General features: G+C 40.8%; 3 protein-coding genes across 23 annotated transcripts in view; 1 reads left to right on the top strand and 2 right to left on the bottom strand.

Annotated features, from left to right (window-relative positions):
- Window positions 1-2,837, bottom strand: part of CUTC (cutC copper transporter) — a 42,167-nt gene extending 39,330 nt beyond the window's left edge. For 11 of the 13 annotated variants that reach the window (XM_073794076.1, XM_033841877.2, XM_073794070.1 and 8 more), the window contains exon 1: window positions 2,633-2,837. In XM_073794076.1, the coding sequence (XP_073650177.1) occupies window positions 2,633-2,693 (61 nt within the window). In that variant the 5' untranslated portion in view covers window positions 2,694-2,837. Of the gene's footprint in view, window positions 1-2,350; window positions 2,502-2,632 lie in introns of those variants that run through there. The other 2 variants (XM_073794071.1, XM_073794072.1) reach the window with 2 other exon arrangements.
- Window positions 2,838-2,951: 114 nt separating this feature from the next.
- Window positions 2,952-18,500, top strand: COX15 (cytochrome c oxidase assembly homolog COX15). 3 transcript variants are annotated; one of them, XR_002177239.3, is made up of 10 exons: window positions 2,952-3,085; window positions 4,526-4,716; window positions 6,748-6,870; window positions 7,161-7,347; window positions 9,178-9,345; window positions 11,300-11,381; window positions 13,311-13,465; window positions 14,993-15,106; window positions 16,029-16,833; window positions 16,926-18,500. XR_002177239.3 is itself a non-coding variant. In XM_004325651.4 (9 exons), exons 1-9 carry the CDS (start codon window positions 2,996-2,998, stop codon window positions 16,158-16,160), a joined length of 1,242 nt encoding a protein of 413 aa, XP_004325699.2. In that variant the 5' UTR covers window positions 2,952-2,995; the 3' UTR covers window positions 16,161-18,500. The 3 variants fall into 3 exon arrangements, 2 of the variants coding, with proteins under 2 accessions (XP_004325699.2, XP_019795353.2); XM_004325651.4 differs by having other exon boundaries at window positions 16,029-18,500; XM_019939794.3 differs by lacking the exon at window positions 16,029-16,833.
- ENTPD7 (ectonucleoside triphosphate diphosphohydrolase 7) overlaps window positions 7,342-26,660 on the bottom strand; it is a 59,447-nt gene continuing 40,128 nt past the window's right edge. For 5 of the 7 annotated variants that reach the window (XR_002177238.3, XR_004522508.2, XR_002177236.3 and 2 more), the window contains one exon: window positions 15,028-15,138. The gene's annotated coding sequence lies outside the window, so the exon portion shown is untranslated. Of the gene's footprint in view, window positions 8,391-9,106; window positions 9,181-14,321; window positions 14,402-15,027; window positions 15,139-23,693; window positions 26,312-26,660 lie in introns of those variants that run through there. The other 2 variants (XR_002177235.3, XR_012326930.1) reach the window with 2 other exon arrangements.

Genomic DNA, 26,660 nt, shown 5'->3' on the forward strand with positions numbered 1-26,660 from the left:
GTTTTAGTACCTACCTCAGAGTAGTGAGGATAAAATGAGATAATTCATTTCAAGTGTACAGTACCCACTAAGTATACAAAAAGTACTAGTTGTCATTAATTAACTATACATTATTTCCTCTATATGCCTCAAATTCCCCCTGATCCCCATCCCTGCTCTTGGTTATGCCATCTCCTCAATCCACAGTGCTTCCAGCTCTATCTTTGAATGCTAAAATCTTCCAAGGTTCATGTCAAATCACATTTCCATGATATTTTCTCTCTCCCACAGTAGGAAATTGTATCTCCCTTTTCTGAACTCATATAACTCTTCATAAACTATATGTTCCTCTTTAAAGCACTAACTCATCTCTTTAAAACATTATTTTCTCATATTATTATTTACGTAGATAGGTGTCTGATCACTCTTACTTGACCGAAACTTCCTAAGTAAAGTCTTTATGTGAGAAATCTTTATTATTACCCACAGTAAGTACATTGTCTACCACAGTACACAATAGACACACAAAGATTTACTAAAGGCTGAATATTTATAAATTCATAAAAATTCATGTATTTACACTAAAGAGTGTGATGAAAACAGAGTTTTGAATTTTTTCTGTAAGTTAAGCACATACTGTTTTTAAAAAAATTAAAACTACTGAATGCATACTTAATAATGCCTAAAAGAATGTTCACCACATACTGATAACTGTTACTACTAGGTGGTGAGATTTAAAGTTACTTTTACTTTCTTCTTTTTACTTTTCTATATTGCTTGATTTTTCTACCTGATGTTGCTTTTATAGTTTTTTTTAAAATCAATTTTCAACTTGAAAAACAAAAGTCTATCATCCACTAACATCAAACTGTAACTGCCTCATTTATTTAGGAGAAGACTATCAGAAAGAGCTAAGTGACACTCTGTGCTCTTAACCAACAGCACTGCATTAATTCCATGGTTTTCCTGATAGCCACCCACACCAGCTGTCAGATCAATCTAACTGAACAGTGCTGCAGGGGTACCATTTGCCTCACACAAGAAAACACCTTGGTGGGAATTCCCTGGCAGTCCAGTGGTTAGGACTCAACCTTTTCACTGCCAGGGCCCGGGTTCAATACCTGGTAGGGGAACTAAGATCCCGAAATCTCGTGGCTCAACCTTGTCCAGGAGAGGGTGGGGATGCACACTTACAGAACAAACTTACAGTTACCAGGGGAGAAGGATGGGGGGGAGGGACAGACTGGAAGTTTGGGATTGACATGTACACACTGCTATATTTAAAATAGATAACCAACAGGACCTACTGTATCGCACAGGGAACTCTGCTCAATACTCTGTAATAACATAAATGGGAAAAGAATTTGAAAAGAATAGATACATGAAAATGTATAGCTGAATCACTCTGCTGTACACCTGAAACTAACACAACATTGTTAATCTACTCTACTCCAATATAAAATAAAAATTAAAAAAAAAAGAGTAAGGCAATTGTCCTAAAAAAGGAAGTTATTTGTAGGGATCAAAGAAGAGAACATTTGTTTGGAGCAGCAGTTCTCAAAGTGGGGTAGTCCAGTTAACTCTGAACTAGGGCACTCTAACACACTTTCAGAGTCCGTACAGTGAAAATTATTTTCATAGTAACACTGAGACTTTGCCTTTTTCACTCTCATTCTCTCACAAGTGGAGTGGAATTTTGGGGAGGCTACTTGACCTGTCAGATTGAATGCAGAAGCAGGTATGAGAATTCCATTTAGCCAGATGTTAAAGAGATCTGCAAAAATACAAAAACATTGGCACTATTCTCACTATTTTTTGTTTGCTCAGGAAAATGGTGATATTTTTTCATAAAAAATGTTAACATGTAATGGGTTTATGTTTTTTTCTAGTTAATAAATATTTTTTAAATTCCTGTTTGATAAAATAAATTTTAAAAATTTCCTGTTTTAATTTCTAACGTGGACAATATCGATAGATTTAACCTATACAAATAAAAGGTCTTTGAGGGTCTGAATAATTTTAAGAGGGCCGAGGGGTCTTGAGATTTAAAAGTTTGAGAACTGCTAGTTTGGAGGAACCAAGAGTTTACGGAGGACGGACCTGCCAAATTCCCTAACACCTGCCATGCCAGCGCACCCTGGCCCGTTAGGAAGAACTCCGGGCTTGGGGCAGCTAAGCTCTGCCACTTGGGAGGGGTGTGGCTTTAGGGACAATCCTCGACCCCGCCGTAGAAGCTACAGGCTATTAAGCGGTCCCCACAGGTTTGGCACTGAGCTCAGCGCTCGACACTGAACCATCACAGCGGTGCCGTGAGGGCGTACTGGTATCCTCAGTGGAGAAGGGAAAAGCGAGGCGGAGAGAAGTTACCAACTTGAATACGGTCGCACGACGAGATGTGGTGGCGCCGGGATTCGAACCTATATATCTGGCTCCAGAGCCGGGCCACTATCGCCACCAGCCCCCGGGTTTCCACACGTTTAAAGCCGGAATGACAGAATATACCAAACGGGGGCGAAGGGGGGGGTGCTGAGAGGAGAGGGGAAAGTACTTCCAGGGAAATCGCGATTAATCCACTGGCCAGAACCACCGCCGGGCCCAGCCCTCACCCGGGAGCGAAGTCGGCCGACCGCCCCCTCCCCGCCCCCTTCCGCACCCGCCTTCCCGGACGGTATCCGCGCTCGCTTCCGCCCGGACGAGGCTCCCTGCCTCTTCATGCTCCACGCGTTCCTCCCACGTGCGTCTTCGGTTTCCACTCAAGAGTCCGGGTTCCAGCGCGCGCAAGCAGACAGGCGCGTCCTCACGGCTGCGCACACCCCAGCGCGTCCCCGATTTCCACGCCCCAGCAGCCCCCGCGAAAGCCCAGGAGCTAGCGCAGGCGCAGTCACTGCTCGCCCCGGCCTTCTGAAAAGGAGGGGCTCGTTCTGCGTGACCCGGTAGTGCTTCTCCAGTCGGTGGCGGAGAAAGGAGACCAGGGAGTGCAGGAGTGTGGAGGTGGCAGTTGTGCACTGCTCATAGTATGCAGCGATTACTCTTTCCGCCCTTGAAGGCAGTGATGGGGAGCCCGTGTCTCCGGCTCTTGATTCCTGGGGCGGCGCCTAGAACACAGGTACCGCACAGCAGCGGACTGAGTCGCGGAAGCTGGCATGGGGTGAAAGGGCCAGTACAGAGAGAATAATTCTCACATGTCACGTTTCCGTAGCTCCTTGGAGTCCACGACGCATTTACTTATGTCTAGGGCCCCTGAGTTCGGATCTGGACTTACCACTTAGTAGCTGTGGGCTATTAGCCAAGTTGGGTAACCTTTCTGTGCCTCAATTTATTCATCTGCAAAATGGGGATAATAGCACCTACTTCATAAGGGTTGTTGCATTAAATAATTTAATATACATAGAGGCTTAGCACATAGTAAAAGCTCAGTGATTTTTACCCATATATTTGATTTTTGCTCAAAGCTCCCGGATAGTCAGGTTAGGGACTATAACCCCATTCTACAGAGAAAAGTAAATTGAGGCTTAACTTGTCTAAAGTTACTTAGTTAATTAGAAGCAGGATAGGGAAAACATGGGTGTTTGGACTTTTAGGGATAGAGTCAGGAGAGGGCGTTTATTTGCTGAACTAATAATTATTGCGTGATTAATATGCGTTAGGAACTGTTAAAGAAAAGATAAAATACCAAAAGTTTCCTGCCTTAGAGGAAGTCACAGTTCATTCATTTGTAACTGATTTGTCAAATCTTTATTAAGGTCTTGTTATGTAAGGGGACTGTGTTTGAAATGAAGTGTGCAAGAGGGAAAGAGCCAGACTGACTAGACATTGCTGTCCCACAGCTCATAGCTTAGTGGGAGATGGAGACAAACCTCTGTGTACTGAGTGGTACATTACAGTGTGTGATGGAGAGGTATAGTGTGCTGGGAGAGTGACCTGTTGCAGATGTGGGGGAGTCTGGGAATCCTTCCTAGAGGAGGTGACATCTAAGCTGAGATCTGCAGGAGGTATTATCAGTCAGGGGACCAGTAGTGCCCCGGTCAGAGAAAAATCATATTTAAAGACCCATAGGAGAGGGCTTCCTTGGTGGCTCCATGGTTGGGAGTCCGCCTGCCGATGCAGGAGAGACGGGTTCGTGCCCTGGTCCGGGAAGGTCCCACATGCCGTGGAGCGGCTGGGCCCATGAGCCATGGCCGCTGAGCCTGTGCGTCCGGAGCCTGTGCTCTGCAACGGGAGAGGCCACAACAGTGAGAGGCCCGTGTACAGCAAAAAAAAAAAAAAAAAAAGACCCATAGGAGAAATAAAATAATCCATATTTAGGTGTAGAGTTAAGTCTGGGGGAAATAAGCAGAGACCAGAAGGTTCTGGTGGTGTGGGGATGGATTGGAGGCAGTTGGGAGTGGATGTAGTCCAGATAAGAGATGATGATTTAGCAGGGCAGTAGCAGTGGAAATGGGGCCATTCAGGGTACTCCACACCAGACAGAGATTGAGTGTGAGTAGCAGTGGAGTGAAGCCTTTCCCTCTTTCTCCAGTTGTAATTTGTCTGTCTTGATCCTTAGTGTGGTTGCAGCTGTGGGATCAGGCGCCCCTTGAGGCCAGGGCAATACAGCACCATCTCTGAAGTAGCTTTGCAACCTGGAAGGGGTACAGTGTCCCAACCTTCAAAAGCTGCTGAGCGGGTGGTGGGCCGATGGCTCCTGGTCTGCAGTGGAACAGTGGCTGGAGCAGTTATTCTTGGTGGAGTAACTAGGTGAGTAGTTTGTTCATAGTGAGTCAGCTATTTGAGTCATCATTAAAGTGCAGGATGACGGAGGGGGAAGGGACCTTAGAAATCATTTCATCTAGCTCCCTCATTTTACGTATGCAGAAACTGAGGCCTACAGAGGGAACAGGTCTGATGGCTTGCCCAGCCCTAGAACAGTTTAGGGTTTTACTAGTAGAAGCCCTTCATAAAGACTGGTTCAGGTCTTACCTGTTAGCTGTGCATTGTTTGTGTATATTTCCCCCTACAATCAGAGTTCAAATTTGTCACAAAAATTTTTGTACAGTTTGTTTGAATTAAGTGCAGATAAGTTCCATACCTCTCAGTTGGTTCCTATGCATGCCTGTTAGGTCTCTTTAAATCTATAAAGAGATTTTATAGATTTGGATTCTACTCCCTCTATCTCTCCCACCCCCTTTGCAGTTTTTTTGTTGTAGAAGAAACCCAAGTCATTTGTCCTTTTGGATCTTCTCACAGTCTAGATTTTTCTGATTGCATACTTATGTTGTTTAACATGTTCCATTGTCCCCTGTATTTCCTGTAAACAACTTGTTGCTTGATCAGATTCAGGTTGGGGGGCAGGGGGCAAAATACATAGGTTATTAGAACATTCATAAATATCTGGTGTCTATTAGAGATGTCAACAGCCATTGATGATCATTGCCTAAATACATTATTTCACTAGAGTTGCAAAATTGTAATAGGTATTTTATTAGCTCAACTATAAAGAGAAACTTTCATCAGCAATTTGGTTATCCTAAGGTACAATGTATTAGGAAAGGCAAGATAAACACTTGATTCCTTTCCTTTTATTTACCAATTTTCAAAATAAGAAATTGGTTCCTAAGCACTCTCCAAAGGCGACCAGTAAAGTGAGTTTTTAAGTATTAGGAGCTCCTAGTTTTAAATATATTTGATATGTTTCAATCCGTTGTACTGAGATTTGCCCAAATTGTCCCATCTTTAGTCAGTGGGAACCTCTTCAGACTGGCTCCAGAGTCTTTTTGACAGGACCCTAGTAACCTTTGATTCCTTGCTTTCTGTTAAGATGTTCCAGGTTTGTCGTGTACATTTCCTGCCTCAGACCAGAAATCAGCTTTTTTACTTTTGGAATCCTGACCCCTTTTGGTGAAAATACTTTATAGTGTTAATAAAGTATGTGTTCCTCAAATTCTCTCCACATTCCCTGTGCCCTTATTTCAAAATACCTATGTGTTACATAGGCTGTTATGGGAAACTGCAACACATTTGAGTTGTATTGTCTTTAAATTCACTCAATAACCTAAACCGATTTATATCTGTAGCAGTCTTTTCTCCCTGTGTAAATGATATTGGTTGGGGCTTCCCTGGTGGTGCAGTGGTTAAGAATCTGCCTGCCAATGTGGGGGGCACAGGTTCGAGCCCTGGTCCGGGAAGATCTCACATGCCGTGGAGCAGCTAAGCCCGTGCGCCACAACTACTGAGCCTGCACTCTAGAGCCCGCAAGCCACGACTACTGAGCCCGCATGCCACAACTACTAAGCTCGCGCGCCTAGAGCCCGTGCTTCGCAACAAGAGAAGCCTCCGCAATGGAAGCCCGCGCACTGCAACCAAGAGTAGCCCACGCTCACTGCAACTAGAGAAAGCCCGCGTGCAGCAACGAAGACCCAGCGCAGCCAAAAAATTAATTAATTAATTTAAAAAATAAAATAATATTGGTTATGCATTTAGGACACATTTCTTTCGTCTAAGGGTTGGTTTTATCTGTTAAGGAATGCTAGTGAAAGAAGTAAGGAGAATTTAATGAAATAGTACAAGGAGTAAAGAAATTTGTACCTGATAGCTGCTTCTGACAAAATTCTAAGCAGTAAGAAGAGAGCAAGTTGTCAAAAGAGGAAACGATGAAACGATGTGTTTACCTTAATAGGGGTCAAGTTCAGATCCACTTGCTGCTGTAAACCATTTATGAATAATCCAGTGTGGTGCACACACATATACACACTCAAGTTTAATACACTCAGATTTCTTTCCTATCTTAAGGTTGACGGAGTCTGGCCTCTCAATGGTAGATTGGCATTTAATAAAGGGGATGAAGCCACCTACAAGCCAGGAAGAATGGGAAGCAGAATTCCAAAAATATCAGCAGTTTCCAGAATTTAAAATGTAAGTATTAGAGAAAATCGGGTAAACTTCCCAGTGGGCCCACGCAATCTTTTGCTTATTTAAACATTTCAGAATGTTTAGGTTCCACGATTTTTCGATATTTGGTTCAGTTATGTTTAGCGAGCTCCCTACGCTAAATCTCCAATTCCAAAGTGATTCTGAGGTGGCCGATGAGGAAGAGGGCAGACCAGTCAAGCTTTAAAACCGAGAATGTTCCTGCATTCTGTCAGGAAATAAAAATTAGATGAACTTTTTTCTCTTTCTTATTTTTGACGTCCCTTTTCACCCAGCTTGAATCATGATATGACGCTGGCAGAATTCAAGTTCATCTGGTACATGGAGTACTCACACCGAATGTGGGGTCGCCTTGTAGGCCTCGTATACATCCTGCCTGCTGCCTACTTTTGGAGAAAGGGCTGGCTCACGCATGGCCTGAAAGGACGTGTTCTTGCCCTCTGTGGTTTAGTTTGCTTCCAGGTGAGATTTACTCAAGTTTGGGAAACCAGAGATATTCTCAGGAGCCTCCAAGCTGGCATTGTTTTTAATGAAGTAATCTTTGAAACAGTGTAACAGAGTGGGTAAGAGCATGGATTTTAGTGTCACAGGCCTGGTTTGAAGGCCCAGCTCTGTCACTTAGTAGGGCATGTTGTCTAACCTCTGTAGGCTGTGCTTTCCTTACCTGTAAATGGGGACAATAATAGAAACTACCACTTAGGTTCTGTGAATATTAAGTGAGATCATGCATGTAAAGTGCTTAGAGTAGTGCCTGGAATCAGTAAGCACTCAGTAAATATGTTTTTATGTCACAAGAATTAGAGTTTCTTTTCCATTATGGCTTTCTTCCTGGGTTCTTGTATCCTCCCTTTTTCTAACTTGCCTGCTCTATGGGGAAGTGGGATCCCTATACTAGAATGGCTATAGAAGCAAACAGGGAAATTCCAGAAGAGAGAAACATTCTGTGGGATAAAGAATCTTAGAATACAGATGTAGCTGAGAGCTGAAAGTATAAATGGTGATTAAAATTATATAAGTTGAACTTCTCTCTTTTCTTAAGGAAAAGAGCTTTGAATGACTCCCACAGTTAAGGGGTTAGGGAAGCCTGAGAGCCAAGGAAAGGAGTGTTAGAGAAGACACATGTGAGTATTTGGGTCAAGGTATACAGGCCCTAAGGGAGAGTCTCAGAGCATCAAAGAAATACCAAAATTTGATCAGGAGGAAGCTAATTGGTTGATTTAACTCAAAGTGGTAAGAATACGAACCAATGAAAAGGAATTAAGGAGGGAGATGTAAGAGACAAAATAAAGGCGATAGAAAAAGATAATAAAGAGTTAGACATTAATAAAAATCTAATAGAAACTAGGGAGGATTGGTGAAACAAAGTGAAAGTTTGTTTCAGAATTAAAAAGAAAAATAAAACCTACTTAAGATAGACTTCCAGGGAGGCAAAAATTTGAAGATGGCAAGAGGAGGAAAGTGAGGGCTGGCAAATCACACTGTATACTCCCTCATCTTCCAGTGTCCTGTGCAGATGAAATCACAATAATTAGAACATCTAGGGTAGTCTTGAAGGGGGAAAGAAATACCCAAAAAGACTTCCTGAGAAGTATATATTTAGAAAAGGCGGGATTCTCCCATCTCTTTAACATGATTATTGGCTGGGGAGAGTCAGAGTGAAAGGGTACCTTATCTGATATGACTAGAACTGACAGTTGTTTGGTTACTTGAAAAAGTCAGTTAAAACAGGGAATCATAGAATAATAATACATACCTTAAACTTTTCAACTTAAACATGTACTTTCATTACCATTTTTTTAAAAGAGGAGTAGAAATTTAGACACTTTCAAACCAATTTGCCTGAAAAGCCTTATAGATTTTTATGACTTCCCCCCAAACCTTTAGAATTGTCTTTTTCCACCTAACATGACAGTAATTGTTTTTACGCAGTTATCTTTGTCAGGTTTCTCCAAAGCATCTAGTTTTTGTAAAATCAGCTGTCTTTTTACTTTCATATTTCACTGGTTTACATAATGTTAAATTACGCCAAGTATTTGTAAGCTTTTGGCCAAATACACTTTTGTGTACTTTTCTATATTTGGCTTCTACTTCAATAAAATGTTATTCTAAACAGTGGTGTAGTATTTTTGGTGCTGTATGTGGAAACTGGGTAGGTCTCAATTCCTGGGATACTGGGGATATGGGAGGGTATGGAAAGGAGGAGTTAGGTGGGAGTACTCACTTTCTCAGAGAGTAATGTTGAATAAACAGCTTCAACCTTGTTTTGTTTGCCTCTTCTCTTTTTGGTTGCAGGGCCTGTTGGGATGGTATATGGTGAAAAGTGGCTTAGCAGAGAAACCAGATTCCCATGACATCCCTCGGGTCAGTCAGTACCGCCTTGCCGCCCACCTGGGATCGGCCCTTGTGCTTTATTGCACCAGCTTGTGGACCTCGTTCTCGCTGCTGCTACCTCAGCACAAGGTGAAGTCAGTCTGTATTGTTTACCACATCTGTACAGATGCTGACAGGGTCAGAGAAATGGAAATTCTGGTACTAATGGGAAGTTATTTGTCAAAATGCATGCATTCCCTTAGTAACACCTATCAGTTTTACCAGAAGCTAGAGATAATCAAAGTTTAGAGAAACACTGAACTTTGGGACTCTGGATAGCTGTGGGACGGCAAAGTAAAAACTGCAATTATTCTTTTGGGCTGGAGCAGCTTATTCAAAGGAGAATTAGTATAGGTGCCAAATATTTTGTCAGCATTGCCTATCAAGAAAGATGAAAAGATGAATTTTAGAAAAAGGAAAGAGTACCAACAACAAGAGATACCCCAACCACTTTACTTCTGACTCCCAGAGGGATGATGGATGGAGAGGTGAGGAAGACCAGAACGAGAGCTATTTGTAGACCTTTAGTGGTGTGCAAGAGTGACGTTGAGTTGTTTGTTCTTTATGTGGGGACCCTACCATTCAGCAAATCTAACAAAATAGTAAACCGTAGTGATCTTGCTTAAAAGTATTTTCTCTGTATGCTGATTAAAGGAAAACACTAGGTATTTTTAAAATGAGTATTATTTTAGGTATTAAAGTCATGGTTGGCCTGGATAACCTGTTCATGGAGTGAAGTTTAGGATGATAGTAGGACTTTTAAATAGAATCATCCAGTAGGTACTTGGAGCCAGTGGTCTGGATCCCAATAAGGACAGGAGATGTTGACTTGGCAGTCATCCCACAGGGAAGCCAGGTGGGGCTGAAACATTGGTATAGTAGATAATCCACACCTGAGCAGTTCCTGTTCCTCTTACTTTCAAAGGCAGACTTCTAAAATGAATTGACTACATCCGTAGCTGTACATCCTGACAACCCATTCTTGTTTTCCAGTTCTTGTCATCTGGCTTCCCCACCCACCCCTATATATACCCAGCCACACATTCACCTCCACACTTATACACATGCCCATACTCTCCTAAATACTCTGTACTGAATGGTACTCTTAAAGGTTACCAATGACTTTTTAATTATTAATTGTTTTTCTCTTTTTGTTTATTTATATTCTGCACTAATTACAGAAAGGATTTGAGATGCTAGTCAACCACATAGAACTGTGCTGTCCAGCACAGGAGCTGCTAGCCACATGTGGCTATTTAAATTCTAATTAAAATTAAATAAAATTAACTTTATATAAACAAACTTGTTATCGACTTAAACTTTAAATAAAATTAACTTTTTAAAAAATTTTCAGTTGCTCTAGCCTCATTTTAGATCCTCATTAGCCACATATTGGACAGCACAGATAACAGAACATTTCCGTCATCACAGAAAATTCCAATGGACAGTGCTGATACACCGTCCTACAAAATCTTAGTATAAAGTTCTTACTAAATATTTGTTGATTCACTGGTTATTATCACAAGTTGGCTACAGTAAAAATAAAAACAAATTTTGGCTTTACCCAAAACACTAAGTGCAAGAATCTCTACTCTAGGCATTTTATGCAGTTTCGATTCTGATTATATTTGCTAAACATGAATTATTACACACAGCATGAAAATCCAGTTCTGTACCTTAAGTCACATCACTTTAACCATGGTGAAGTGTTTTCCCGTGAACAATGCAGATCATTCAGTTACTGAACAGATATATATTGAATACCTATATGCCAACTACTGGGCTAGGATTACTATAATAAGCAAGTCAGATGGCAGTTCCTGCCTTCACAAAACTTACAAGATAGCAGGGAAGACAAATAGTAAATGTATAAATTTAATAAAATTTAGATAGAATAAAATAGAATATCTGCTGGGAGTACTTAACCTAGTCTAGGGGTCAGAGAAGATCTGACCTCAGATTGTCTCTGGGGTTTGGCCTTGGAGATCTTTGCTGCCTTTCATAGTTCCTGCATTGTTTATCTGTGTGATTTTTTCTTATTTAGTTGCCTGAAACACGTCAACTCCTGAGGTTGAGACGATTTGCTCATGGAACTGCAGGCCTGGTGTTCCTTACGGCTCTCTCAGGTAGGACTCTTCTTATCAAAGATGGCCTAGCTTCATTCCACATTCAGGTGGGATTTCTTGCCTAAAGCTTTCCTCCTGTATCTTTATATTTCCTTTTCATACCTGCCTCTGTCATATACCACCATCTTCATCCTCTTGTTTTTTATTCCCTCCTCCCTTCCCCAAATCCTGCTTTCCAGTTGGTTGAACAAAAATATTGAGTATCTATCTGGATCCAGACTGTCTAGGTTCAAATCCTGGCTTTACCACTTGTGAACTACATGACCTTGGACAAGCTATGTAACCTCTCTGGGCTTCATGACCTCATCTATAAAATGGGGAAGATGATAATAGTTTGAGTAATATATGTGAAGTGCTTAGCACCTCACATGTAGCAAAGGCTATGTAAGTGTTAGCTGTTGTTATTATATATACATTATTGTTATTATTATTATTTTTGGCTGCGTTGGGTCTCTGTTGCTGTGCGTGGGCTTTCTCTAGTTGCAGCGGGCAGGGGCTACTCTTCATTGCAATGCACGGGCTTCTTATTGCAGTGGCTTCTCTTGTTGCAGAGCATAGGCTATCGGTATGCGGGCTTCAGTAGTTGCAGCACGTGGGCCCTAGAGTGCGTGGACTTCAGTAGCTGCGGTGCGCAGGATGTAGGGCGCGTGGGCTTCAGTAGTTGTGGCTCATGGGCTTAGTTGCTCCGCAGCATGTGGGACCTTCCTGGAGCAGGGATTGAACCCGTGTCCCCTGCATTGGCAGGCGGATTCTTAACCACTGCGCCACCAGGGAAGTCCCGACATTATTGTTATTATTACACTACACCAAGATGGGTCCGACAAAAGCCTGTCCTCAAAGATGGCCTTAGATGGGGAGTTTACTGGGGCAAAGAGACTAACACAGATCTTTATCATTCTTCAAATCACACCTCTACCTCTCTTACTCTGGAACTGCCCTATACAATTATCAGTAGCCTCATGTGACTATTTAAACTTAAGTTACTTAAAAGTAAATAAAATTTAAAGTTTAGTTTCTCATTCACATTAGCCACATTTCAAGTGCTCAGTAGCCACGTGGGTGGCTAGCAGCCACTGTACTGGATGGATGACAGATATAGAACATTTCCATCATCTTAGAAAGTTTGATTGGACAGCACAGCTCTAAATAAAACCATCAAACCAGTGATCCACCCAAACCTCCTCCCCTTTTTTTGGTGGAAGAACATGAATTTTGACTTTATAAATGCCATTTATAAAAATAAGGAATGTGACTTAACATACCTGAATCTTTGATCATAACTAATGGATCAGTTATCCATTAAATTCATGGATACATTCTTTGTGTGTTCACCCAGGATTTAGTTTATAAGATTTTTTTGAGCACTTGAGGAAGACAGATAATAAACAACAAAACATAACATGTCAGATAATGTTTGGTGCTTCGAAGAAAAATAAAGCAAGATAAGGGGATAGAGGTGGGCTGGGGGAGGGCTATCTTATGCAGTATAGGATAACTGGGGAGATCTCTTTGATAAGGTGACATTTGAGTGGAGACTTGAGGAAGTGAAGGAGTAAATTAACTAGTTCCAGAATAGATGAGTAGTTCTCAGTTGGGGAGGTAAGCAGGACATCACAATCACTAAGGGAACTTTTCTAAACTAATATGCCTCCTCTAGAGCTTCTAGTCCACCCCTCTAGGGGAGGCATCCCAGAATCTTGGGGTGGGAATAGGTAAGGATGCAGGGGTTTTTTGGTTTTTTTTAAGTTTCCATGGTGATTGTGATATATATTCCCTGTTTGAGAACCTGTGCTATTGATCTTTCTATTCTCTGACTATTCCTTTTGTCTAACTCTGGGATAATAAACATTTTCTATGTCAGAACTAGTATTTGATCTTTGATCTCTTCTTTCTTTCATTTTAATAAATACTTTTTACCTTGGAATACAGGGGCTTTTGTGGCAGGGCTGGATGCTGGGCTTGTTTACAACTCCTTCCCCAAGATGGGAGAATCTTGGATCCCAGAGGATCTCTTTACCTTCTCCCCTCTCCTGAGGAATGTTTTCGAGAATCCCACCACGGTGCAGTTTGATCACCGGATTCTGGTAAGTCTGGCTGTGGTTACAGGCTACTAAGGACAGGGAGCCTCTTACAGGCTCTGCGGTGTCTGAAGCACTGATGGCAACGCTGAGATGGTAGAGTGGGAATCAGATTTCCTTTTCTTTTTAGAAGAAATTTAGTACCAGTTTTCTGATGTGACGTTTTTGTCTTAATTACCCACACCCCTCTAGCCAAATTCTGACTTTCAGGATACTGCCACCTTCTAAAAGTTCAAATATGCCTTTTATCATCTGGCAGATGATAACTCCCCTCAATCCTGCACACGCATAGGAGAGTCATTTTAGCAAAAATGAGGCCGAGTAGAGAAGAGAGTACAAAGACAGTGGTTGCTGAACACACAGCTGTCAGGGCTGAACCAAGACCCCAGGAAGCTAAGAGCATCATAAACACTCATTTTATTTAAGCTAATATTTATTAAGGGCCTGCTATAAGATCAGCTTGGTGGCCTGGGCACGATAAACTGGAGCAGGGAAAGATCAGCAGCAAGGAGACCCGGGAGAAGCAGTAGTGCTATTGTAGTAATGCCATGAGAGTGATGGGGTTCAGGGCTTAATGGTGGGACTGGGATTGAGAAGCTTGGTGAATCTGAGAGAGGTTGTAGGGAATAGAAGACTGGCTGCAGGAATAAAGGTAAGGAAGGATCAAAGGAGATCCCAGAGTTTCTTCTGTGGCATGTTTAAAACACACCAGCAGAAATGGGACTATTGGAACGAGTGTTGAGCTAGAGACAGAGGATGTCATCAGACTGAGGTACGTTGAGTGTGAGATGATAGTAGTGCACCCAGAGAGAGGCCCAGGGGCCTCATATCCAGATGGAATGCTGGGGCTTGGGCAAGTTACCTTGTGTGGGCTCAGTCCCCACTACCACACAGCATTTTGGAATAAGTCAGGTCTGGTTGAAATTGTCATCGTGGACAGCTCTGAAAAGGAAAAGAAATGAAATTGGTATAGAAAATGATAGAAAAACATTCTGCTTGACATCATGGAAGGGGGATGGAAACCCTCCTGCCAGCTGCAGACTCTCTTTCTGAAGAGGTGGAAATGAAAAGGAGACTTCAGATCATTTTCAACCCTAGCTGGCAGCACCACCACCTCCTCTAGTCACAGCCCAGGGAAACAATAACCCTCGTGTGCTGGTGTTAGCCCTGTTTTAAAAATACAGGATTGGAGTAGAGATAAAATTAGGGATAAGGATGAAAAGAATAATTTAAAAACCGAGGGCCACACGTGGGGGACACCCACATTGGAAGGTGGATAAGATTGCTGAGTGTGTATAAAGTGGTACGTGCAGAAACTTTAGGTGGAGCCATGCCTGGCTGGCATTGAAGTGGCAAACAGAAGAGGAGCGTGGAAGAAGCTGAGGAGGAGTAATCAGGTGGTTCTCTGCCTGGGAGGGGAAAGTGCTTAGTGGTTATTCAGTGGATCTGGTGGAGTTACCTGTAAGGTGAGCAGAAACCAGGAGGGTGGGACATTTCTTCCTGGCACTTGATGAGACTCTTTCCTCCCTGCAGGGAATCACTTCAGTTGCTGCCATTACAGCACTCTACTTCCTCTCCCGGAGAATTCCCCTTCCTCGAAGGACCAAGATAGCAGCAGTGACTCTGCTAGCTTTGGCTTACACACAGGTATAAACCACTTCTTTTTGTTCTGAAGGTGTCTTCAAAACAAAATTTAGGAAGAAAGGTGACAGACTAGGAGAAAATATTTTCAATATTTATAGTAGACTAAAAGGTTAACAACCAGAAAATAAGTAAAGGATATTGATACACAATTCTCACAAGAGGAATGATGAATGGCCAATAAATACGAAAAGCTGTTTAGCCTCACCTATGATCAGAGAGGAACAAATTAAAGCAATGTGTGCCATTTTGTACCTGTCAGATTGGAAAAAAATGAAAAAAAAAGGTAAGCAGATGTTGGCATGGGTATAGGAAAATAGATACCTTTGTATATTCTTAGCGAGAGCATGAGTTGGTATAGATCTTTTTAGTTGGCGTTTGGCAATATCTTTTGAAGTGTTAAATGTTTAATCCTTTCATCAAGCATATTGACTTATTAATGCCTGCTCTGTCCAAGGAAATTCATTGTGGAATTACTGTGATAGTGAAAAATTGGAAACAGCCTAAATAAACATCTATGGTATATCCATACTGTGGAATACTGTACTGTAGTTTAAAATAATAAGATCTCAAGACATACATTAAGTGGAAAAAAGCAAGTGACAGAACAATATATTTTTTTAAAAGCACCAAGCTGTTTTTCTATAAACATGTATACAAAAGTATAGGTGTGTAGAAACTGATAACAGTGGCTAGCTTTGGGGAGGAGAACTGGGCTAGATGAAGGATAATTAAAAGGAATTTTAGCTTTATCTAATTTGTTTGAATTTCCTTTGTTTTAAGTCTACTTGTGAAATTTAACAATATATGTTTTAATGTTCTGATGGGAGAATGTGGAGGATTTGTGTATCTGGTTATCCATGCCAGTCATTTCAGCTCTGCATATGTGGTTCCTACTTGGCTTACTGCTTTCTTTCCTTTGTAACAGGTGGGCTTGGGCATTAGCACTCTGCTGATGTACGTGCCAACTCCTTTGGCTGCCACTCACCAGTCGGGCTCCCTGGCTGTTCTCAGTGCTGCCCTTTGGCTCATGAGTGAACTCCGAAGAGTCCCAAAATAATTCTCAAGGATCAGCTTCCTAGGACTGAAACTGTGCTTCTGAGAGATTATCATCAGAGAACACAAGAACTTGAACTTTTCTGAGAGGATGACCTTGGTATACCAAGTGGTTTCCAAATTGATCAAGTTATTTAAATTGTTTGCCTGTTTTTGGGACAGTCACTGAATCAAGAAAGTCATTAAGTATGATTATGCTAAAGGTTCCTTTTTAAATCCATTACTTTTTGTGTTGAAATTCGGATTTAATGTAGAGAAAGAATTGTCTGTCATTTGCTTCTTAACAGCCTCTGTCTCAGGATTCTTAAATGTTGACAAGCTGTTGGTTCTACATGCATAATCTCTGTCTCCTTGACTTCCCGAGTCCTGGATTCTGCCTATGTAGAAATTCTTTATGGTCTCAACTTCACTTCCATCACGTAAAGATTCAAAGGGATAGATTGGCATACCCTAAAGTAGCCAGATAGCCTTCAGCAAGAAATAGCTGCTGTCTTCTAGTGTTCTGATTTTCAAAACTGGGGAAAGCACTAACCTAGATCCTCCTGAGATAGGGCTGTTACATTACTAGGTGAGATGAATGGAATACAGTATAAATCAGTTCCTGAAAGGGTTTCTCAACAGCCTCATGGATAAGAAAAATATGGCCTTGATGGTATAGTACATGGACATCTATTCAGGTATTTAAACAAACTGTTGATTAATGAATGTGTGATTTTGGCCTCTATTGATATTTCACAGGGCTCTTATTCAACTTTATTTTTTAAATCAGCAGTTTGAATGAAGGCATCAGAAAGATTTGAGAGTGGAGCAACCCAACATTGCTGATGTAATAGAAGACAATTACAACTCAAAACAGTTCCAGAATGGCACCATGAAGATGAAATTAAACAGGTCATAAATGTAGCATCTTCATTTAAATTATAAATAGCTTGTATAAATTTGGGGTAGAGAAAACTGGCTTATCATTTTATATAAAAAAAACTTAGGGGAGGGACTTCAGTTGGACACAGGCTCGACATGAACCAGCCATGGGATGACACTGATAAAAATTAGTGGTGTTTCAGATTTTATCAATAGAAGTGTCACAGCCATGGTCAGAAGACCTCAATGCAAATGCTGCATTTCACTCTGGGTACCACATTTTTTAAGGAGGATATATATCCAGACAAAGGGACCAGGATGGTGAGGAGTCCAGAACATGTGTCACACAGGGAATACTTGAAGGAACTAGGGATATTCAGCTGGAGGAGAACGTTCGGAGAGAAAACAAGAATCCTGCCCTTGAGAAGTTGAAGCTCCTTCATGCAGAAGAAGGAATGAGCTTCCTTTGTGCTGCAGAGCTGGGAGCAGTGGGTGAAAGTTGCAGAAAGTTAGTTTTTAGTTTTGTAGAAGGCAAGAGTCAATTGGACCAAATCAAATGCCCACGAGGGTCAGGCTGGTGCTGAGTGGCAAACTGGAGAGCACGTACCTGAATAAGGGACTACACTGCTGCTGAGTGCTGGCCTCTTGCTGCTCTGCAGGTCCAGAGTTGTCAGATCTGATTTTTCAAAGAAACTAAACATCCAGATTTTTATGTGAATGCTGTCAAGTCTTTTAGAACATTATGCAGGCTAAACAGATCTGGGAGCCATAAATGACCTAAGATTTGCCCCTGTACAATCGCTGGACTAATGATCTCAGTTCCCTTTCAACTCCAATATTCTCTGGGTTTCAGTGTGACCAACAGTGTATCATTCTCAAATGGTTCTTAGCAAAATACAATTAGACAGTTTGATTCTTAAAAAGTCCTGCCCCCTGGAGCTGGTTCCCAACTTCTCTCATGTTAGAATCTTTCAGAATCCTATCCCCAGCCTCAGTCAAGACCAATTAAATCACAATCTCTGAAAGCAGTAATAAGCAAATTCCCCAGGTGATTCTGATGTGCAAAGTTTGTGAACCACTGCCCTAGGCCTTAATAGCCTAGTTACCTTAGAAAGTTTTGACCACTTTATTCCCATTCCCTCCAAATTTCCACCCCACCCTATCATCTCATTTAATCTGCTTTGTTGATCCCGTCAGTGTGCTAATGGGGTATCACCTCTTCTAGATAGAATTCTCTAAAGAAGGGGAGCTGCAGTCACTGGGGCAGGTTGCCATACCATCATCTCCTGATCCCCAAATTAAGGTTGTTCTTAGTTAATAACAGAGTCTGCAGAGGGCAGCCTGATCCAACTCAAAGAACCACATGCTAATGCTGCTACTGTTCCCTCCAAAAAAGGAGCACTGAATGAATTCAATAAGTTTAAGTTGCAGATGTTTTACTTCATTGTTTCTTTTATTAAAGATGAATAAGTTTGGAAAAACAGATCTGGTTGCATTGAGTTATATAACTGTATTATGCCCATCTATGAGCTCCTGGTGAATGGATATTATCGGAATTATTTTTGTTTGCATTATTCCCAGCACCAGACACATACCAAATATTGCACGAATGAATGGAAAATGATTACAAACTGATGTCCCAGACACTGCTTTCAAAATAAGTCATCATACCTAGAAGATGAAATGGATTTCCCTTAATATTTTCAAAAGTCTCTCAACAATTCTGTCAGTTGTTTTTAAAACATCAAAGGAGATTAATACACCTGGCTTTCTTAATCAACCCAGAATAGCTTTGTCTTTAACTTAGACTGACAAATGCTGTCCATTTTGGCAGGGGTAATATTAGCCACTGCCTAAAGTGATGCTGGCTGCAAAGACCAACACTGATGATCATAATAGCAGGATAGCCAGTTTATCTTCAGCAATCCTTCCAGTCCTGGCATGAATGGTGGGTTGTATACTGGCATATTTCACATATATACCCATGTGCCTGCATAAGAATGCATCCCCTCTCTAATATGCATTGCACATTTTGTTCAACACTGATTTAACAGTATTTATCAGAATTTCAAGAACTGTTCAGTTAAACTATTATTTAATGTGAAGTGTTAGAAAAACATACAAGCTTAGCAACCCCCAAAAGTGATGCCATGCAGGCAGCCTTTGGTTTTTTAAAGCAAAAAGGGAGTTTTTAGTTGTGGATCATAATAAAAAGATGTCTTTCAACACTGCAGGATCCAATGCTCGAGGCAGAAATCATGGAGGAGACAAGGCATATACTTCAGGACTGCAACTAAAGGGGAATTGTAGGATAAGAATTTCAAACACAGCATAATGACAAATTCCAGAAATCAAAGTGTTTGGGACCCTTGCTAGCAGAGAAAGATTTTTATGAAGCTAGTTAGGGCCAGAGCCTTCACCATCAGCAGTCGTTAGAGGCTAAACTCTGGCAGGTGCTCCGTAGGAGGGGCTGCTTAGGAAAGTATCAGGGCTACTTTACACTGGAGAAGTGGAGAGTGGAGAGGAGTGGTAGGCTGCCACAGGGCATATGAGTGGCTTCACTACTTAAAAAGGAGAGTCTCAGCTTGCCTGAAGTGATGCGTACGTGGCTATAATCATCCCGTGATTCTGAAATTTTTTTCCATTTTGGTCTTTATAAAAATGGCAAGCAACGATTAAATACATTTTAAAAGTAGAAAGCCCTTTAAAAGTATGGGTAATGATTCAATTTACAAATAAAACGGTATTATTGCTCAGACTTCCAGAGAAACAAAATGGTCAATGGATGTATTCCTCCTCTGTCCCTCTAATAATGGTACTGAGAAATAATGAAATATTAGGGGGAAAAGGAAACATGTAATAATATAAGAGAAGTGTATTCGGATATTAAAAAAAAAGAGTCCTCATTTTTTAACAAATATATTTTATAATACCAACAAATCCTCACAAATTTGTCAGAGCATATGGCCCTAGTGGCAGGACTTGAGATTAGCATAACCTGAGACTAGTTTGGGAGAATTTGAAACATTTGCTGCTACTTCTACCTTAATTCTTAATTCCAACTGAAGTTTCATCACATACCACAGCAAAAAGGGAAATTAGATGCTAGTTCTGAATTCGTTTGAAAAGAAGTCTAAAAACAGCAAGAAGAAACAGCACTCTGTTTCTGTAAGGGAGTCTAGGAACTGCCCAATAATTACAACCAAGTTCCTTAATGAGGTAGCTCTAATAAACATTTATATCTTAAATAATTTAGATTGTAACCATAACATGAATTGCTTGGATGCTGTGGTTAAGAAAATTGTACAAAATTAAGCAAATTGTTTAAAAAAGAGATGTCTAAAATTTTAAATTATTGAAAGATATGAAGCTAGAATGGACGTAGTGAAAACCTGATACTATTTTTAACAAAGCATTTCTTTCATATTTTATTCCTAAATGTGAGCAATCACAAATGAGTATCAGAAGCAGTTATAAAGACTGCGCATGGTTAGTTGCAGTCAGCTGTGTGAAACACACAGTCTTGCAAGAAGATTCTGTCAATGATCATTTCATTGTATTACTACTGTTCTGGGTGTCAATTTCATCATCCGTAAAATCATGGGGGTTAACCAGAAATCTCTAAAGTCTCAGCTTTAAAAATCTCATTTTCTGGAGATTGGTTCAAGATGGAGTAGAAAGACCTGCTGTCACTCCCTCTTGCAAGAGCACCAGAAACAAAACTAACTGCTGAACAAGCATCGACAGGAGGACACTGGAACTCACCAAAAAAAGATATCCCATACCCAAAAACAAAGGAGAAGCCACAATGAGACGGTAGGAGGGGCACAATCATAATAAAATCAAATTCCATAACTGCTGGATGGGTGATTCACAAACTGGAGAACACTTATACCACAAAAGTCCACCCACTGGAGTGAAGGTTCTGAGCCCCACGTCAGGCTTCCCAACCTGGGGGTCCAGCAACAGAAGGAGGAATTCCTAGAGAATCAGACTTTGAAGGCTAGTGGGATTTGATTAAAGGACCTCGACAGGACTGGGGGAAACAGAGACTCCACTCTTAGAGGCCACACACAAAGTAGTGTGTGCATCAGGACCCAGGGGAAGGAGCAGTGACCCCACAGAAGACTAAACCAGACCTACCTGCTAGTGTTGGAGAGTCTCCTGCAGAGGTGGGAGGTGGCTGTGTCTCACCGTGAGGACAAGAGCACTGGCAGCAGAAGTTCTGAGAAGTACTCCTTGGCGTGAGCCCTCCCTGAGTCCACCATTAGCCCCACCAAAGAGCCCGGGTAAGCTCCAGTGTTGGGTCACCTTAGGCCAAACAACCAACACGGAGGGAACCCAGCCCCACCCATCAGCAGACAACTGGATTAAAGTTTTACTGAGCTCTGCCCACCAGAGCAACAGCCAGTTCTACCCACCACCAGTCCCTCCCATCAGGAAACTTGTACAAGCCACTTAGATAGCCTAATCCACCAGAGGGCAGACAGCAGAAGCAAGAAGAACTACAATCCTGCAGCCTGTGGAACAAAAACCACATTCACAGAAAGAGAGACAAGATGAAAAGGCAGAGGGCTATGTACCAGATGAAGGAACAAGATAAAACCCCAGAAAAACAACTAAATGAAGTGGAGATAGGCAACCTTCCAGAAAAAGAATTCAGAATAATAATAGTGAAGATGATCCAGGACCTCAGAAAAAGAATGGAGGCAGAGATTGAGAAGATGCAAGAAATGTTTAACAAAGACCTAGAAGAATTAAAGAACAAACAAACAGAGACAAACAATACAATAACTGAAATGAAAACTACACTAGAAGGAATCAATAGCAGAATAACTGAGGCAGAAGAACGGATAAGTGACCTGGAAGACAGAATGGTGGAATTCACTGCTCCAGAACAGAATAAAGAAAAAAGAATGAAAAGAAATGAAGACAGCCTAAGAGACCTCTGGAACAACATTAAATCCAACAACATTCGCATTATAGGGGTCCAAGAAGGAGAAGAGACAGACAAAGGACCCAAGAAAATATTTGAAGAGATTATAGTCAAAAACTTCCCTAACATGGGAAAGGAAATGGCCGCCCAAGTCCAGGAAGCACAGAGTCCCATACAGGATAAACCCAAGGAGAAACATGCTGAGACACATAGTAATCAAATTGGTAAAAATTAAAAACAAAAAAAAAATTATTGAAAGCAGCAAGGAAAAATGACAAATAACATACAAGGGAACTCCCATAAGGTTAACAGCTGATTTCTCAGCAGAAACTCTACAAGCCGGAAGGGAGTGGCATGACATATTTTAAGTGATGAAAGGGAAGAACATACAACCAAGATTACTCTACCCAGCAAGGATCTCATTCAGATTCAACGGAGAAATCAAAAGCTTTACAGACAAGCAAAAGCTAAGAGAATTCAGCACCAAACCAGCTCTACAACAAATGCTAAAGGAACTTCTCTAAGTGGGAAACACAAGAGAAGAAAAGGACCTATAAAAACAAACCCAAAACAATTAAGAAAATGGTAACAGAAACATACATATTGATAATTACCTTAAACGTGAATGGATTAAATGCTCCAACCAAAAGACACAGGCTTGCTGAATGGATACAAAAACATGACCCATATATATGCTGTCTACAAGAGACCCACTTCAGACCTAGGGACACATACAGACTGAAAGTGAGGGGATGGAAAAAGATATTCCATGCAAATGGAAATCAAAAGAAAGCTGGAGTAGCAATACTCATATCAGATAAAATAGATTTTAAAATAAAGAATGTTACAAGAGACAAGGAAGGACACTACATAATGATCAAGGGATCAATCCAAGAAGAAGATATAACAATTATAGATATATATGCACCCAACATAGGAGCACCTCAATACATAAGGCAACTGCTAACAGCTGTAAAAGAGGAAATTGACAGTAACACAATAATAGTGGGGGATTTTAACACCTCACTTACAGCAATGGACAGATCATCCAGACAGAAAATTAATAAGGAAACAAAAGCTTTAAATGATACAACAGACCAGATAGATTGAATTGATATTTATAGGACATTCCATCCAAAAACAGCAGATTACACTTTCTTCTCAAGTGCACACAGAACATTCTCCAGCATTGATCACATCTTGGGTCACAAATCAAGCCTCAGTAAATTTAAGAAAATCGAAATCATATCAAGCATCTTTTGTGACCAAATGCTATGAGATTAGAAATCAATTATAGGGAAAAAAACGTAAAAAGCACAAACACATGGAGGCCAAACAATACGTTACTAAATAACAAAGAGATCACTGAAGAAATCAAAGAGAAAATCAAAAAATGCTTAGAAACAAATGACAATGAAAACACGATGATCCAAAACCTATGGGATACAGCAAAAGCAGTTCTAAGAGGGAAGTTTATAGCAATACAATGCTACCTCAAGAAACAACAAACATGTCAAATAAACAATCTAACCTTATACCTAAAAGAACTAGAGGAAGAAGAACAAAACCCCAAGTTAGTAGAAGGAAAGAAATCATAAAGATCAGAGCAGAAATAAATGAAATAGAAACTAAGAAAACAATAGCAAAGATCAATAAAACTAAAAGCTGCTTCTTTGAGAAGATAAACAAAATTGATAAACCATTAGCCACACTCATCAAGAAAAAGAGGGAGAGGACTCAAATCAATAAAATTAGAAATGAAATAGAAGTTACAACAGACACCACAGAAATACAAAGCATTCTAAGAGACTACTACAAGCAACCGTATGCCAATAAAATGGACAATCTGGAAGAAATGGACAAATTCTTAGAAAGGTATAACCTTCCAAGACTGAACCAGGAAGAAATACAAAATATGAATAGACCAATCACAGGCAATGAAATTGAAACTGTGATTAAAAATATTCCAACAAAAAAAAGTCCAGGACCAGATGGCTTCACCGGTGAATTCTATCAAACATTTAGAGAAGAGCTAACACCCATCCTTCTCAAATTCTTCCAAAAAATTTCGGAGGAAGGAACTCCCAAACTCATTCTATGAGGCCACCATCACCCCGATACCAAAATCAGGCAAAGATACTCCAAAAAAAGAAAATTACAGACCAATATCACTGATGAATATAGATGCAGAAATCCTCAACAAAATACTAGCAAATAGAATCCTACAACACATTAAAAGGATCATACACCATGACCAAGTGGGATTTACCCCAGACATGCAAGGATTCTTAAATATACACAAATTAATCTATGTGATATACCATATTAACAAATTGAAGAATGAAAACCATATGATCATCTCAATAGATGCAGAAAAAGCTTTTGAAAAAATTCAACACCCAGGGGGCTTCCCTGATGGCACAGTGGTTGAGAGTCCGCCTGCCGATGCAGGGGACATGGGTTCATGCCCTGATCCGGGAAGATCCCACATGCCACGGAGCGGCTGGGCCCGTGAGCGATGGCCGCTGAGCCTGCACGTCTGGAGCCTGTGCTCCGCAATGGGAGAGGCCACAACAGTGAGAGACCCACGTACCGCAAAAAAAAAAAAAAAAAAAAAAAATTCAACACCCATTTATGATAAAAGCTCTACAGAAAGTAGGCATACAGGGAAACTACCTCAACATAATAAAGGCCATATATGACAAACCCACAGCAAACATAATTCTCAATGGTAAAAACCTGAAAGCATTTCCTCTAAGATCAGGAAAAAGACAAGAATGTCCACTCTCACCACTAGTATTCAACATAGTTTTGGAAGTCCTAGCCGTGGCAATCAGAGAAGAAAAAGAAATAAAAGGAATCCAAATTGGAAAAGAAGAAGTAAAACTGTCACTGTTTGCAGATGACATGATACTATACATAGAGAATCCTAAAGATGCCACCAGAAAACTACTAGAGTTAATCAATGAATTTGGTAAAGTTGCAGGATACAAAATTAATGCACAGAAATCTTTTGCATTCCTATATACTAGTGATGAAAAATCTGAAAGAGAAATTAAGGAAACACTCCCATTTACCATTGCAACAAAAAGAATAAAATACCTAGGAATAAACCTACCCAGGGAGACAAAAGACCTGTATGCAGAAAACTATAAGACACTGATGAAAGAAATTAAAGATGATACAAAGAGATGGAGAGATATACCGTGTTCTTGGATTGGAAGAATCAATATTGGGAAAATGACTATACTACCCAAACCAATCTACAGATTCAATGCAATCCCTATTAAATTACCAATGGCCTTTTTTACAGAACTAGAACATAAAATCTTAAAATTTGTATGGACACACAAAAGACCCCAAATAGCCAAGGCAGTCTTGAGGGAAAAAAACGGAGCTGGAGGAATCAGGCTCCCAGACTTCGGACTATACTACAAAGCTAGAGTAATCAAGACAGTATGGTACTGGCACAAAAACAGAAATATAGATCAATGGAACAGGATAGAAAGCCCAGAGGTAAACCCACGCACCTATGGTCAACTAATCTATGACAAAGGAGGCAAGGATATACAATGGAGAAAAGACAGTCTCTTAAATAAGTGGTGCTGGGAGAACTGGACAGCTGCATGTAAAAGAATGAAATTAAACACTCCCCCAAACCATACATAAAAATAAACTCAAAATGGATTAGAGACCTAAATGTAAGACTGGAAACTATAAAACTCTTAGAGGAAAGCATAGGAAGAACACTCTTTGACATAAATCACAGCAAGATCTTTTTTGATCCACCTCCTAGAGTAATGGAAATAAAAACAAAAATAAACAAATGGGACCTAATGAAACTTAAAAGTTCTTGCACAGCAAAGGAAACTACAAACAAGAGGAAAAGAAACCCTCAGAATGGGAGTAAATATTTATTTTTGAGAAAATATTTATTTCTGAGAAAATATTTTTGCAAACGAATCAAGAGACAAAGGATTAATCTCCAAAATATATAAACAGCTCATGCAGCTCAATAGTAAAAAAAAAAAAAAAACAACCCAACCCAGAAATGGGCAGAAGACCTAAACAGACATTTCTCCAAAGAGACATACAGATGGCCAAGAAGCAAATGAAAAGCTGCTCATCATCACTAATTATTAGAGAAATGCAAATCAAAACTACAATGAGGGGCTTCCCTGGTGGCACAGTGGTTGAGAGTCTGCCTGCCGATGCAGGGGACACGGGTTCGTGCCCCAGTCTGGGAAGATCCCACATGCCGCGGAGCAGCTAGGCCCACGAGCCATGGCTGCTGAGCCTGCGCGTCCGGAGCCTGTGCTCCGCAACGGGAGAGGCCACAACAGTGAGAGGCCCGCATACTGCAAAAAAAAAAAAAGAAAAAAAAAACTACAATGAGGAATCACCTCATACCAGTTAGAATGGGCATCATTAGAAAATCTACAAACAACAAATGCTGGAAAGGTTGTGGAGAAAAGGGAACCCTCTTGCACTGTTGGTGGGAATGTAAATTGAGATAGCCACTATAGAGAACAGTATGGACGTTTCTTAAAAAACTAAAAATAGAATTACCAGATGACCCAGCAATCCCACTACCAGGCATATACCCAGAGAAATCCATAATTCAAAAAGACACATGCACCCCAATGTTCACTGCAGCACTATTTACAATAGCCAGGATATGGACGCAACCTAAATGCGCATCGACAG

This window comes from Tursiops truncatus, chromosome 16, assembly GCF_011762595.2.
Source record: "Tursiops truncatus isolate mTurTru1 chromosome 16, mTurTru1.mat.Y, whole genome shotgun sequence".
Lineage (NCBI taxonomy): Eukaryota > Metazoa > Chordata > Mammalia > Artiodactyla > Delphinidae > Tursiops > Tursiops truncatus.

Bases quoted from the DNA above. Each gene is read 5' to 3' on its own strand.
- COX15 (XM_004325651.4), top strand. From the start codon at position 2,996: ATGCAGCGATTACTCTTTCCGCCCTTGAAGGCAGTGATGGGGAGCCCG. The intron at 3,086-4,525 runs GTACCGCACAGC...CTTGATCCTTAG, and splicing joins GGGCGGCGCCTAGAACACAG to TGTGGTTGCAGCTGTGGGAT. The intron at 13,466-14,992 runs GTAAGTCTGGCT...TCCTCCCTGCAG, and splicing joins AGTTTGATCACCGGATTCTG to GGAATCACTTCAGTTGCTGC.